A 15,106-nucleotide genomic window follows, 5' to 3' on the forward strand; every position below is an offset into this window, starting at 1 on the left:
CAGAAGAAAGATGAGGGAGGAGATCAGAATACAAACAGTGATCGCTACAAGGAGAATAGACGATAGAAACAGCAAGGGGGAAAGTGTGAAGGAGAGATTAAGAGAAAGAGAGAATGTCACAAAAAAAGAAAAATGGAGAAGAAACGAGGGAGCAAGCAAAGAAGGGAAAGGGGTGTGTGAGAGAGGAAGAACAGCTTTGTAGAAGCAAATGGTTGGGGCTGATAAGACATGAAACACTTCACACTGGTGCCAAAAAGGCAGAAATGACTTGCTATGTAAGCCAGTCAGCTAGCCCGGTGAGAAGACGAACCCCAATGCAATGGACAGTCAACCTAACTGTCCAGTCATTCATTCACTCACTCCCCCTCAATCCCCAACTGGATTACAACATTTTAAAAGCCAGATTTTTACATATCAAGAGACATCTCACCAGCCTACGAGCTATCCGTCCACATGACCAGAGAAGCAGGGCAGGCAGTGAGTCACAGCCTTTGTCAGTTACTTGGTCAGGCAGTCCATTTATTAAGCAATTACTGCAATCACAGTACATAATCATCTATCCGGTCACATATTTGGCCAGTTGGTCAGTGCGATTAACTCCCAGCTATTTAGCCATAAAGAAAGCAGGGCAGTTCAGCAGTTAATAAGATTATTTGAGCAGCCAACCAATAACCAGAAGACGAAGACTGCCAGTCCTCCAAGTCCTCTTCAGTAACAGTCAGTCAGTTTGTCTGTCAACATATGAATCAGTCAGACAACTAATTAGACATCAAGGCAGACTAAGTCTAACCAACCAGCCGTGCACAATCCTTTTGGTTCGTTAAAGATTTGTTTTTATTTTTTCATTAACAATATTTTTTAGCTTTTGCAGTTTCTTTCTTTTAAGATTAGAATGGTTTAAGTTAAAATCTAACTAATATAAAGTCAGATATATTGCACTACTAAGATTATAAAGCAGAGGCATAAATAAGACACAGTCATGTCCTCATGGGTGTATCTGGAATAGAGTTAAGGACACTTTAATAATGACCATAGGCAACACATCTAACAATCTGCCCTCATCTTGTGCTCTGGAGATCTGTGGAGGGCTTTGTAGATGCACATGTAACTCATGTGTTTGTGCAACTGGGTTTCTAATTAATGTTTACTTTAGCATTTGGGTCTTGAGGATGTCTGCAATATTTCCATTTTTGTGTAGGGTCAGCTTTGGAGTATTTTCTGGGATAGTTTTTAAAGAATGCTATTCTTTTACATGTAGAGTACACAAATGATCACAGTGTCACTGTGGAAGTAAGATTAAATACATAGAGAGACATGGAAATAGCACTGTCTCATACAAATGCCCAACAAGTCACCTAAAATTATGAGAACAGGTTTACTTTACCCTTTTATTTTGACGAAGAGATAAAAAAAAACAACCTATCAGAAGAGCTTAAATACACTAAAGGAAAGTTGACTGAATAGGCATGACTGAATAGATTTACAGAGTAACACAGCAGAGAGATGAAGACAGAGGAGAGAAAGGTGAGTGCTTAAAAAAATGCCAGACTGACAGTGAAGACCTGTCACTCTCCACCTACACCTTCTCTTAAAAAAAAGTAAAAAATAAAATTGAAATCTGATTAAGGCAAATTCTTCTGCAGGCAGTGTAACAGAGAGGACGGTGGTAGCTGTGTTGTCCTCAAAAAGAGAAGAATCTAAATTAACAGCGTTGTTCCACAGTCCGGTGACTTTGTCAAACCTTGACAGACGCTGCAGAATCCATTGCAGAGCTTTCATGTGGTGGTAGCTTTGTTACGAGAGGAAGACAGGAGCACAATGAGCAAGTCAGCCCAAAACCTCACAGGGCCATGATCCTCCTTCTCGTCTCTTCTCTGTGCCGTTATTTCTTAGCCATCTTCATCTAAGCAAATATATGATGTCAGAACCAAATAATTAAAAAAAATGTTATACAGAAAAAAAAGAAAAGAAAGATAAGTCCTTTAAGAGCTTTAGAGAAACTCTATCAGGCTGTCTGTTCTCAGTCATTTTCGAGGGTCTGTGTTTTCTGTCTGTTGGTTTGTCTGCAGACTCGGCATCAGTGTCGCTGCAGAGGTTTCCTCATCACCAGAGGCTGCAAAGAGGAGGAGGTGGCTGAGCTAACATTAGTCAAGCCCTGCTGAGGTCACCATCCACAGAGAAATATGCAAAGACTGCAGGCATGGAGGTAAAAACAAAGGTTTGGGGAGGTTGAAGAGGTGAGTATAGTTACAGAGAATCGAGAAGACGAAGGAGAGATGAGGGGAGTACGAGGACAGATGTGCTGGAATGTCAGATGAATGACAGACATATTATAGAATGACAGAGGGAAATAAACAACGGAAGCATGTACACACTGTTCACCATACTAATTTATTCATAACACCAGCTCTTCAACCAAAATGAGATTAATGTATTGACACAGTACAAAATAAACAGAAAACAGCACTGCACTGTCACACATTACTAAATTGCCCTTTTAAGTATCTGATCTTGTTGATGTGTTTGTATGTTTCTCTTGCACCTGACTCGAGTCACCAAACCAAACACTGCAGTGTAGTTTGATATATTGCCAGCTGAAATGTGTACGGCTGAAGGTGAAGCTCAAACTGGGGACACCTAATCCAGCTGATTTAGTGTTTCTGAACTCTTTACAGCAGCATGTGCAGCTGTTTTCCTCTACGCCAGCAGGAGTGATGATTGGATCTGGCCACCGGAGGCGCTGTAGACTCACTGCACTCTCAAATCAACATCTTTGAGCCGTTGTCTGTTTGTAAGTATTTGCATGAGGGGAGGGCAATGGCGAAGTACAACTGCAGATATTTTGGTCACATTTGAGTTTTCTGGATGAAACGATGCAATGTGCCTTAAAACAAAACACCGAATTAAAGCCCGAGCATCTGTGGCTTGTTTTATCTCTGGGCTGAAATTAGTCTTTTGAGTTGCTTTCACTTGCATCACTTTGCATGCCAAATTGAATTAGACTGATTGCATTTACAGGAAGGGGATGGCCACCATAAAAACGCTGCAGATGGGTGAAGTGAAATCAAATGTAAGCGGAGGATGTGCACACATCCACCGATTAGCCCTCCTTTATCCTTGTTTGTAGAAGAAAGAGGAATAATTAAACTGGGCTGCAGAGCAGTGTCTATGTGAAAGCTATTAGAAGAGATTGGACTGAGGTCACTTCTAAATGGTGATCTGAGGTCACTTTTGGATTTGCCTACTAATGAGACATTAGTGAAATCTTCCAGCTGGACAAGTGCCACTCCCTCCTGGCTGTACTGCGAGGGCTCTATTGAACTCATCCAGCTCGTCCACTTCCAGGCTGATTGTGTTTTCAGTGTTAAAACGGTGCCATGTTGTGCCCTTGTTGGACTTCATCCTCCAGCTTTCTGATGCTGAATGTATCCAAAAAGACCACAAAGACAGGTAAACCTCACCACAGAGCTGGACTTGAAGCACTATCAGTTCTACAGTATCCACAAAGTAACTGTGGTAACTTCCCTCTCTACAAAAAGTGATTGCATGTGTTGACTGGTTACGATCGTGTGTAATCAGTAATCAGTGGACGCATTACCATTTTCATTTGAATAATGTACAGCCCCCACCAATAAAAATGTCCAAGCTGAAAAAACATTTCTTTTTTTGATAAGTGGAAGTTTCCAAACGCTTCCCATGGACGCTGAAACAATGGCTGAGCTGAGAGTGTGCCAGAGGCTGACTGAAAAGCACAGCCAGATTGTCCAGACATAAGGGTTCAATCGTCCTGTGAACCATCAGACGAGTCTAACAACACTTAAAAGGGGCACTTTAGCCTCGTATTATCACATTAATGTTGTGGCCATTGTTTCCCCACAGTACAGACTGCAATATTCATGGCAGACTCTATTAGCACTAAGGGATGACACATGCCCACTTCTTCTTTATTTAATTGTACTGAAAATAGCCACAGTTCACCTAGAGGGTACTTTCAAGACACCCTTCAATGAAAAGGAGTGATGCGGCTAAAAAACAAGATTCTCACTTGCTATTAGAAGATAAAATGCAAAAGGTGGAGGCTAATCTGAGTATTTTTCAATATTCAAGAAACCAGCTTAAGATGATGTGAGCTTTCTGACATTAGGTCACTTCTAGTAGCTTCAACCACATGCAGATGGCTCCATGCTTTTCATCTTGTTTCAGCATAAATCAAGGATCATTAGACCTTCGATTGTTCAATTTTGATGAATCCTTGGGAATTGTAGGTTCAGTTGCTACAGCCAGTGTGGTCTTCTGCTGCTGTAGCTCATCTGCTTCAAGGTTGGACATCCTGTGCATTAATGTTTTTATGCCTGTGAATCCTTTCGAACAGTTACAAGTGATTTTGGGCTATACAATTAAACTGAATCAAATTGATGTGCTGCTATCTTGGCTTCAATGAGTGGTTACTGGTGTTACTGTTGCCTTGCAATCAGCTAGAAGTCAGGCAATTTCCCCCTCTGACCTCTGGCATCAAGGGATTATTACCCAAAGAACTGCCACTCACTAGATATTTTCTCTTTTCTGGGCCATTCTTTGTTGGCCCAGGAGGTCGTCAGTTTCTGAAACATCAGTAAGCTGGCGCCAACACCCATGCCTAATTCAAAGTCACTTAAATCCCCTTTTATCTCCATTCTGACGTTCACTTTAAACTTCAGCAGGTCATCTTGATTATGTCCATATGCCTGAATGTACTGAATCGATTCCATGTGATTAGCTGATTAGGTATTTGCATTATTGACCACTCGATCAGGGGTGCCGAATAAAGTGACTGGTTAGTGTGTATCCTATCCCCTGTGAAATATTCTAAGTGGGTGTTCTGTATATGAGAAATTCTCTGCCTATAGTTTTCCTATTCCATCAATTTCCACTTACTAATCTTGCTTGGAAAAAAATGTAAAATAAAAACTTATTTCATATGGTTATCATATTTTTTCTGGTGTGTAATTTTTTTTCAACATAAACTTCAAGTCTCTGCATACGTGCTCAAGTCAAATCAAGATTCTGGTGACATTAGGCTATGTATTTTGGAACGACTGAGTGTCCGCGCTGAAGGAGAGCTTCACCCAAATAGCACCTAAACAATGGAGAAATGAAAACAGTCAGATGGTACATTACCATGATAGTTGTCACGACAACAGTCCGGTTCTCCATAGCCGAACTGTCATTGGACAGAGCATTTTCATTCTGGACCAACACAAGTTTGTCTATGTCGTTCCAGTAACCAATCTGAGGTAAACAGAGGGATATATGGGAGTAGGAGAAGATGAATGAGAGGGATAAGAGAAAAAACATCCATGAAAATATAGTTTAATGTACTTTCAATCAGTTTTACCCTCGCACAATTTATGCAAAATGTAATTCGACATGCATGCAATACAATCGAGATAGAAAAGGTAAAATGGAAGCATTAAAGGAAATGAGAAGGCGAAATAGGAGAAAATGAGACTGAGAGAAAGATAAATCAGATTGAGCAAACTCCAGGAAATTTCCCATTGGAACTGTAGGAGATATTGAGTGTGAGCCAAGAACCTTCAATAAACACACATCGCTGTCGAAGGAACAATTGCGATGCTGGAACATGGTGCTATATCTTTATTATTGGGGCTACATGTATGTGTTTTTCCAGTATAGAGAATTTATAAGCCTTTCCAAACGACATCCTATCCTCTTACTTTTTTCTCTTATGGAGACAGATTATGTTCAAACTTTACTTATTTATGTCACTGCAGATTTTTATGTACCCCCAGGTTGCCTGGGAGCTGATCTCCAGTGTGTACTCCAAAAAGCCATTAATATACACAAGCTGTGATGGCTGGTTTGATTGCAGTCATCTAATGGTATTCATAATTGCAAACAGAAGTGATTAATTAAGAATTATGAAAATAATTATGGCGTAAATTATTTTTTTTTTATGAATGGAGGCTAAAACAAGAAGAATGAAGCACTATACAAATTAACAGGAAGTGTATATATTAATTGTGATTTATGTATATATCCTGCTGAGGCATCGCATTTGCTCAAATTAAGATAAACAGCATTTTCTTTGCATTTTCCAGTCTTTTAACATGGCTTTTTAGAAACACGGTCTAAAATACTTTGCTCATGGTATTGCTGTGAGTATCTGGACTCAAAAATTTATAGTCCTTGTCTTTTTTTAATGCATGAGGAACGTTTACCTTGCGCGGGCCATTGCTCTTGAGTTCAAACACGTCCATCGTGTAATTCACCCTCCGACCGTAGTGATCAAACTGAATATTCCCAGTCAGGCCCTGAATGCGCACCTGGATGAATTGTAAGAGTAGAAACATAAAACTAAAATAGTTCATACAGATGTTTAAGATCGCAGACACTCAGTGAACAGTCAGGAGTACAATAGGAGTGCTTGGGCTTCTTTTTTTGTCTTCATGGTGAAGCCAAGCAAGCGGTGCTTAAACAAATAGTTCAATAACTGCAACGGGATGCTGCAGCAGAGACGAATAATTTGATGCACAGTTAACATTAAGACTGATACCCGTTATTTATTTCAATTATGCCAAACGAAACGCTTGCATTGAATGAACATGAACACTATGAACACTTTGTGCCCAAGCTGAAAACCTGAATTGAGTGTGGGAATGTTAGCTGCTGCCACTAAGCAACTATAAACAGAAGAATTAATGAATGCAAATACTTTAACGGTGCTGGGTTTTTGACCCAGTGTTTTTGAGTTTATTGTTTAATGTTCTCTGTTGATTCTTAGATTGCCCCTCATTTGTTGTCATTAAGCGTTAGTTTTTCTTTGCTTTTAGAGGCCAAGTCTAATTAAAGTTAATATTGTCTCGTTTTCACTTTAAACATTACACTGAAAGTCTGAGGCAAATACCGCTAATGGGTAAGTACATGAGACATTAATATAAATTGATAAGATAAAACAAATACGGCGGTACAAGTATAAACATAGACACAATAGAAGTCCTGTTGATACAGTATTTTAAAACAACTGGACCAAAGCATTTATTTCCATAATATTTTGTTCTGTCATGTGCTGTTTTTATCATCAAATGGTTGGAACCTCCACAACTTTAACATTATGACCACAAAATTTCTACCGATTCACAACAGACAACAGCCGCAGTCCCCAACAGAGCATCCATGTACTGTAGCCCTATTTTCAAAATAAAAGCACCTGGATATTCATAGGAATTTAACTGAATGCTTTTAATTTAATTATTTATTAAATGATTTTAAGACTCCTTATTCCTGTGAGATTTTCAAAATAAAACCATTCAGATAAAGCTAAGAGTTTATCTGAATGGTTTAATTAGTTTAGTTAGTGTTTAAAACCTTTTCAGTAATTTTTTCTGCTACCATTTTGTTTCAGATTATTTACACAACCTTTTTACCTCCAGCTTTTCAGGAGAAACCAAAAAAAAAAAAAATTCTACATCAGCAACAATCCTAGTCTTACTTCTTTGTTTTGTTCATTTCATTTGTGTATGTATTTGTTTTTTGTGTTTACACGTGATAATGGATAATTCATTTAGCATTCACTCTATTACAAAATTTGTACACTATCAGTGAAATTGAGCCAACCTGTTTGAGCGCACGCTCCATATCTATTCCTTGGTTCCAGGGAGCAGCTGGATTGGCCAGACAGTCACCTGCATTGCCACGGCGACTGATATCGATTTTTTGACGGCGAAGGGTGCGGAATGCTTCAGCCATTACAAGGACACCATCATAAGTCAGAGATGAGGTATACTGCGAAAAAGAGAGAGGGGACAAAGGTTACCTCTTTGACAAGCCTAAACTTTGTATAGAACTGTATGTTTATTGTAGGTCTTTAATGTTATATAAGCTATAGCATAAATTGCCTAAAAACTGTTTTATTATCCTTTTGCATCAAAATGTTTAGTGTGAAGTATTTCAGTATATTTGTTGCTTTCCAAGAATGTTTTTCTACAACAGTATTACTACCCACTCACATCTTTTGACCAGGTTTAGACCAACATAACTCTACATAAGGGAACATGGTCATTATGTAAACTGTGACCAGTGCCACAGTCTATCTCACTGCTCTGACTTTTATTTTATTTCTACAGTAAATATCAACCAACACCACTATAAATGTAACATCACTGTAAATGTGCCAGGATTAGACAGAGTTACAGTTTTTAAATAAAGTCACTGTACGTGACATTGAAGCCATTTAAATGAGTTGAATTATATTATAAACGTGTTTTTCAAATATGCCATAATTCTTTGTCATGCTGATTGCCAAAGTTTACAAAGGCTTATTAGTGTTTCACTGGGTTGTATTATAAAACAGACTTAATACATTTGAAATGACTTGCTATTAATTTTAATTAAATGTAAGACAGTATCAGTGTCTGTGCTCTGATAAAACCCTGCAAGTGATGGTGGTCTTGACAGATTGCTTGACAAATTCATTATAGGTAAGACACAGCGCTGCAGGGAAGAATACCACACACTCAGCAGCAACACCCCCACCCAGGACACACACAGACACGCAGCTCCACACAGATGGAGGCAGTCAAACACACAGCAGGCTGCCTTCACATCGCGACAGAAAGAAGTGGAAGGATGAAAATGGAAGGATGGAGGCAAGTCGGCTGAGATTCTCTTGCCAATGCTTTCCACGCCTCTGCAGGTAGTTTCTCTCTTATTGACATCCCTTGATTTGTATCCCACAAGGTGTTTTTTGCAAGGCTACGCAACTGTGTCATCCTCCTTTCATCTGTACCCTTTGAAACTAAGGAAAGCCTTTAGGCATGTGACTGACAGATGAAGACTATCCGAACCACAGAGAAAACAAAAAGTGAGCCAAGTAGTTTTCTAACTTTCAGTTTTTGTCAGGAGCAGAGTACTAATGTTTTGGGGGCACAAAGAAACAGAATTACCTTTCAAAAACACAAAGTTTCAGAAAATGTTCCCCAGGATCAGATTCAATCTTTAAGTTTTTAAATGTGGCTTGTCAAACAGGATAAAACATTTGGAGAAAAATATCAGGGACCGGCTTTATGATTAATATATAAAGATGAACCAAGTAGTTTTCATTTTTCACACATATTTATAAAAATCTATGCAGCTATGACACTTTGCAAAAAGTGAAATGATCAAATCCCTCCTTTTGCAAGTGGAAGGACTTGAACATTGTCCAGTATAATCAAATGCAAGCAAAGCTAAAATTATTTCTAGTAGCATCAGCTGTTATTTATCTTTAAAGCTAATAAAAATGCCATTTTGCTAACTAACTAAGTTTGTGATGTAAACGACTCCATCCAATTCGAGCCAAAACCATATCTGACCTAAATTGTCTTTGTGTAGCTGCTGTTTTCAGATCACTCCTGGAAGTGTTCTGATGACTTCCACATCTGAATCTTTACCTCTTTTACTGTCACACAAAGAACAAAAGAACAAAAATCAAACAGAGCAAAATTCTGCTGTTAGGTAGATGTTACAGCTAAAATTTGATACTGAATAATTTTGCACTTGGTATTTGACACTGACATTCACAGTCTGATCATCAGGTCAAATTCCTTGTCCACAATTCCCATGACTGTGACAATATGATGACTGAAAATACATGCTTCTGATTATTCTCTGGGTTTGGATGCTGCAGGCTGTTTCACTGAAAGCTGCTGTTTGTTTGCTGTGTTGTAGCCAAAGGCTACCTTACTTAATTCCATGTATAGTTGTAATTTCCTGTTTTGAGAAGGGTTTTTGGTTTTCCAGATGTCCAGGGTTGTTGAATCTGTTATAGATGTGTCCTTGTATGACAACATTTAAAAGTATCATTCCAAAAAATTCTAGATATAGAAAGGATTTTTTGGACATTATAAAGAGCTCGTGTTTTGTGTGAACTACTGGCTTTTTTCTGCAGTCTACGCTTATTTGAACAAAAAAAGCTGACAATCTCAGAAATTTTGTCTGTCGAGTCTGATTTCTTCAGAACATAACGTGGCATCATGAACAACACTGGCTGAGCACAAGCTCGTCTTCGTGCAGAGGGAGAAAGGTCTGTGAGTGAAGGCTTTTACTGTTACGTTCTGTTCTAATTTTGTCTCTCCAGCATTTCCTTCTTTTTGAGACTGTTTGTTACGTCCTGTTTTATTTTGTGAGTTGTTTGTCTCTTTTTGCCTTGCTTTTAGTTTTACTGTCTTTTCATTGTCTTGCTTAATCTCAGCTGTGTCTAGTTCCCATTGTGTTTCCTCTCATCCCTGATCATCACTCTGTATACAGTCCTGTGTCACTTTGGTCTTTTTCAGAGTGCCTGTGTTTTTACGCTTGTGTGCTCTTTTTTTTTTTTAAAGTAGGGCTGCTGCCTTCTACCCAATATGAATGTTTAATTTTTTATCTTTTCCACCTTTAAGTTCTGAACCTTGGTGTCTTTCCTGTGACAATAAAAATACGGATAAACTTGATTAACAGCAATAACAAGAAAGATGGAAAACATCAGGATTGTGCAAGAAGCTAATAGACGAACAAAAAGAAAAAAAAATTTAAACACTACATTGAAAAAAATATTAAGTTTCTGAGAGGGAAATAACATCTGAACATTTAATTTCATACCAGCAATAATAACTAAAGGTAGAATTTAAGTCAGTAAATCTAATGTTTACTAAGATTATTATCACGATAATCATTATTAAATCCTTCTTATTAATCATTTTGATTAAATCTGTTAACACAGATGTGGTAAACATTCATAAAGTCAAATCAAGTGTTTGAAAGAAATTTGTAAAAATTTTTGTATCTCTTGAAGTGATCCTAATTATTATATACAACATTTTAATGAGCTTAATATATTTCTTTGACAATTACTTTTCAACAAAATCTCCAAGCAAAACAAAGAGACACCAGCAGTTAAGAGATTTTGATTAATGGGCGGCTCAAATTCCAGCCTCAAGTGTAGAAGGGACAATTCTCAGTAGTATTTTCCACCCTGCCCATTATCAGGCCACATTTTTATTTGGCCTAAGGCTACCAGTTGCCCCAAGGTTAACTGAGCAAAAATTAGCCAAGAGCAATTTGGAGGCATCTGTTGTCACGAGAGGTAACTGGATTTCTGTTACTGTTAAATCATTCAAATCATTGTTTCCAGGTTTGTAACACAGTATATGTACATGGCAGCAAAAGTAAATACATTCTCTGAATGCACTTAAACAAAGATGTTTAGAGGTTTTGAGATTTGAGCACTTACAGATGTGTTTGCTTCTGTTTTGTGCATCAAAATATGTTCACTGTGTTTATCTGTCACAATCATGCATAATGGGCTTACCTCAATTAACACACTAAATGTTGTGTAAATGTTAAGGGACGATTGATGAAGCTGACATCTACTAATGAGAATTCATTAGGTGAATCTAAAACTGATGATTAGCTAATTAACACCGGGACTGGGTGAAAAATAGCGTGCCAATTAGAAATCGTAAAACCATAAATATATATTTGCATCACTGAAAGACACATACACAGTTCCATCTTGCTGTAGTTACTGCGTTACTGTGTTTTTTTTTGAGGATTATTGAATACAAACAATTTCAGCAAGCGGGCAGAGGGCTGACAGCTGATGTATTTTTAATGGGTAAGTGGACATTTTTTCTATAAATATACCCACAGGTCAGTGCTCTGTCGAGGGATTTAATTGTGAATATCTATAGGGAGCTGGAACTATAAAGGTTAAAGAAAGATATCTCAGAAAAGTGAGTAAATAGGTGAGAGAGCCGACACATGACAGCAGAATTTTATTCTAAACAGACATAGAACACCAAAGTCTTTAGTCTACATAATCTGTATGCATCACGTTAACCTTGAGACTTAATCACAGATAAGCCTTTTCACTGCCATATTCTGAGGTCATGCTCTGATTGGCTAAGAAGCTGTAACACATGCACCACATCACACTCTGAATGGTTCAAATACTGCGTATCCCCCTGTGGCTGGATACCTGATTGAAAACCTTCCGTGCAGCTTTTGCGTTGAATTTCAGGTACAAAGAGCAATTTGCACATCAATGGCAGTAATGTGTGTGTGCGCACTTCAAGTAACTGTTTATCTCAATACCATGCATTTTTGAAGTAAGTCTGAATGGAAGTCCTGCATTTTCTTCATTCCATATTTTGCTGTAGAATTTATTTCAGCGCTTCAGCTACCACACAAGACTATGTTTCAGGTACCGAGACCTCTGTCTGACGCCGATTTCCAAAATGCATATTCAATGATAGAGCAACGTGTTTTTATTACCTTAGGTGGGCTTTCAGATCCAGGGTATTCACGCTGATCGAGTTTGTTCCAGCGCTGCATAAGTTTTATGACAATAGGCTTGCTGAAGTCCACTAACTGGAACCCGGTCACATTGGCCCCGCCGTGCATGAACCTTTCCAAAGATATGTCCTTGAAACCCTGGGTAGACCAAAAGCATGACAGAAATAAAGAAATGTGTTTGGAACAATGTAACACAAAAACCACAAAAACCTTCAGACCAGACGATGTAATGCAGCCCATATTCATCTTATGAAATATCCAATGAAACAACCATTTAATCAGTGTAAAGAAGGTACACTTCACTAACTACACAGTTATTGCCTGAGATATCTTAATATAAGAAAAAGTCTCAGTTTTTCTGATAAAGAAATGTGTTTTATTTTGTTTATGTATTTATTCTAACTGTGTAACCACTGTAAAAGTCAAACAAAACCCAGGTTTAAGGTTTAAGGTGGTCTAAGGTTCAAACTCCTCCCACAAACTAAGATCTCCAGATTACATCCCCACAGTGGAAACTTTGCAACATTGAGGAATGACATTAATGACCAGGAAAACTGAGTAGATGGAAAGTAGATTACTATATTACCAGCTGGTGATATAGGAATCACTAAAAGCAATGAAATTCCATCTAACCTGACCTGAGCCGGACCCTTTTACACTGTCCTGGAGAGAACTACTGTTCAAAAGATTTCAGGAATTAAGGTTGAAACAATGCTGATTTTATTGAGCTTGATTCCAGCAGCTTCCCAAAGGTGTGACTTTGTCAAGGAGAGACACATGAGAAAATAACAATTTAGTAAAATACATAATAGGATCTGGTAGAAATAAATAGAAAATAATTAAGATAATGTTTTTTTTAATCATTGCAGAAAATCTCCAACTCTGTAACGACAAAGACTTGAAGAAGAATTCTTCAAAGGTCCATCTTGTTTTGTCTAGTATTGCGTGTCTACTGTGGATTCTTAAGTAGGCTTTTGAAATAAAATATTACACCAACACTGTAGGAAACGTGTTTCAGAAAACAGCAAGACAACAGTTGAAAGCAACGCCAGCACCCTTACCAGGTTTGCTATGATGTAATGGTAACCTTTGACATGTTTCCCCACACTGACGGCCTGAAAAGAGAAAGAGGGAGAGAAAACTTGGATTTAATTTGGAAAGCAGGGGAAAAGTAGCATTAGGGATCACGACAGGGGTGACAAGGACAAAAAAGGTGATTTCCTCCATCTCTTGCTCCATTACCTTCCTTAGCAGTGGTGCTGTGGTTACTTTATTATGCTGATTAAAGGAGGATAAAATGATGAAGACTTTGGTACCATGCTGGCTAAAAACTCTGCAGACTTTTAAAATGTTTTAGTGATGCAGAAAACAGCCAGTACTTTGTCTTTATGGAGACATTCAAATTGAAATTATAAAATTTAATTTGTTCTGTTGAAATAGCTGCTTTTGAGAAACGTAGTTCCACTGAAAGAAAGCATATACATAAACTGAAAACAGGTCAAGTCTGAGCCAAACACGATATATTGGGGGCGATCGTGGCTCAAGGGTTGGGAGTTCGCCTTGTAATCGGAAGGTTGCCGGTTCGAGCCCCGGCTTGGTCAGTCTCGGTCGTTGTGTCCTTGGGCAAGACACTTCACCTGTTGCCTACTGGTGGTGGTCAGAGGGCCCGGTGGCGCCAGTGTCCGGCAGCCTCGCCTCTGTCAGTGCGCCCCAGGGTGGCTGTGGCTACAATGTAGCTTGCCATCACCAGTGTGTGAATGTGTGTGTGAATGGGTGAATGACTGGTTGTGTAAAAGCGCTTTGGGGTCCTTAGGGACTAGAAAAGCGCTATACAAATACAGGCCATTTACCATTTACCATATATGGGTTATAAAAGCTGCAGATGATTTCTCTCTTTTTTTTTGTTTTTTTTTGCTATTTGATTTCAAACGTGACCTATAAGGTAAAAATATTTCTGCTCAAAACTAAAACCTGTGAGTTTTTGGTCACTGATATTATCCATATAGGGAAATGGAGCAAAAATACAGCAGACTGTGGGAATTCTGACAAAGTAGTCGAATGCATATTCAGATTAACAAGTGGCATAAACCTAATTAATAAACTGTTCACATTTTTCTTTGTCTCTCTCTCACCCACACATATCAGCGGCTTTGTACTGACGCAGACAGATGTACGTACACACACGCGCGTGCACACACAAAGATCGCAGCTGGCAGGGGCAGACAAACAGAGCAGTCTCTGTCTCAGAGAAGGGATGCAAGCCAGGGCCAGCTCTGCAGAGCTGACTAGTGTGTGTGTTTGTGTCTGTATGCCCGTCTCAGTACACATGTGTGCGTTTGTGCGTGCGCCTCCGTCTGTCTGTTCACTCAGCACAGAAGCCAATTAAGAAACAGTCTGTGTGTCTGAGATGCCGCTACTAGTGTGGGTTTGTGTCTGTGTAGCTGTATGACTATGTGCATTGTAATGCTGTAATTTTAGCTTTTTTTACATATATTAAATTTCTGTGTGTTACCAGTAATTGTAGGAGTTTCTGAGAGGTATGTGCAATAGTGAATGACTTGTGTGTATGTTTGTGTTAGTGAGTTTATCACATATGCAAAGTGAGGATCACATGTAATGACAGGTGGCAGGACCAATGGGATGTTACAGCCCTGAGTCACACGCTCTCTCTTTCTCACACACACTCCTGCCACCTGTCAGAGCTCAAGACTTAACCATCAAACAAGACAGACAATCTAATGAACTCAGACAACCATAAGGTGTCCGAGCGCATGCCATGCATTTATTACGTGGGTAT

General features: G+C 38.8%; 1 protein-coding gene across 6 annotated transcripts in view; it reads right to left on the reverse strand.

Moving 5' to 3' along the window:
* The window catches only part of gria4a (glutamate receptor, ionotropic, AMPA 4a), a 107,866-nt gene that overhangs the window by 38,968 nt on the left and 53,792 nt on the right, over nt 1-15,106 (reverse strand). For all 6 annotated transcript variants that reach the window (XM_085131472.1, XM_085131473.1, XM_085131476.1 and 3 more), the window contains exons 6-10: nt 13,371-13,424; nt 12,289-12,447; nt 7,615-7,782; nt 6,219-6,323; nt 5,158-5,268 (exon numbers count right to left, since the gene is read on the reverse strand). In XM_085131472.1, the coding sequence (XP_084987598.1) occupies nt 5,158-5,268; nt 6,219-6,323; nt 7,615-7,782; nt 12,289-12,447; nt 13,371-13,424 (597 nt within the window). The remainder of the gene's footprint in view (nt 1-5,157; nt 5,269-6,218; nt 6,324-7,614; nt 7,783-12,288; nt 12,448-13,370; nt 13,425-15,106) is intronic.

Source organism: Neolamprologus multifasciatus, chromosome 14 (genome assembly GCF_963576455.1).
Source record: "Neolamprologus multifasciatus chromosome 14, fNeoMul1.2, whole genome shotgun sequence".
In the NCBI taxonomy this organism is placed as follows: Eukaryota; Metazoa; Chordata; class Actinopteri; order Cichliformes; family Cichlidae; genus Neolamprologus; species Neolamprologus multifasciatus.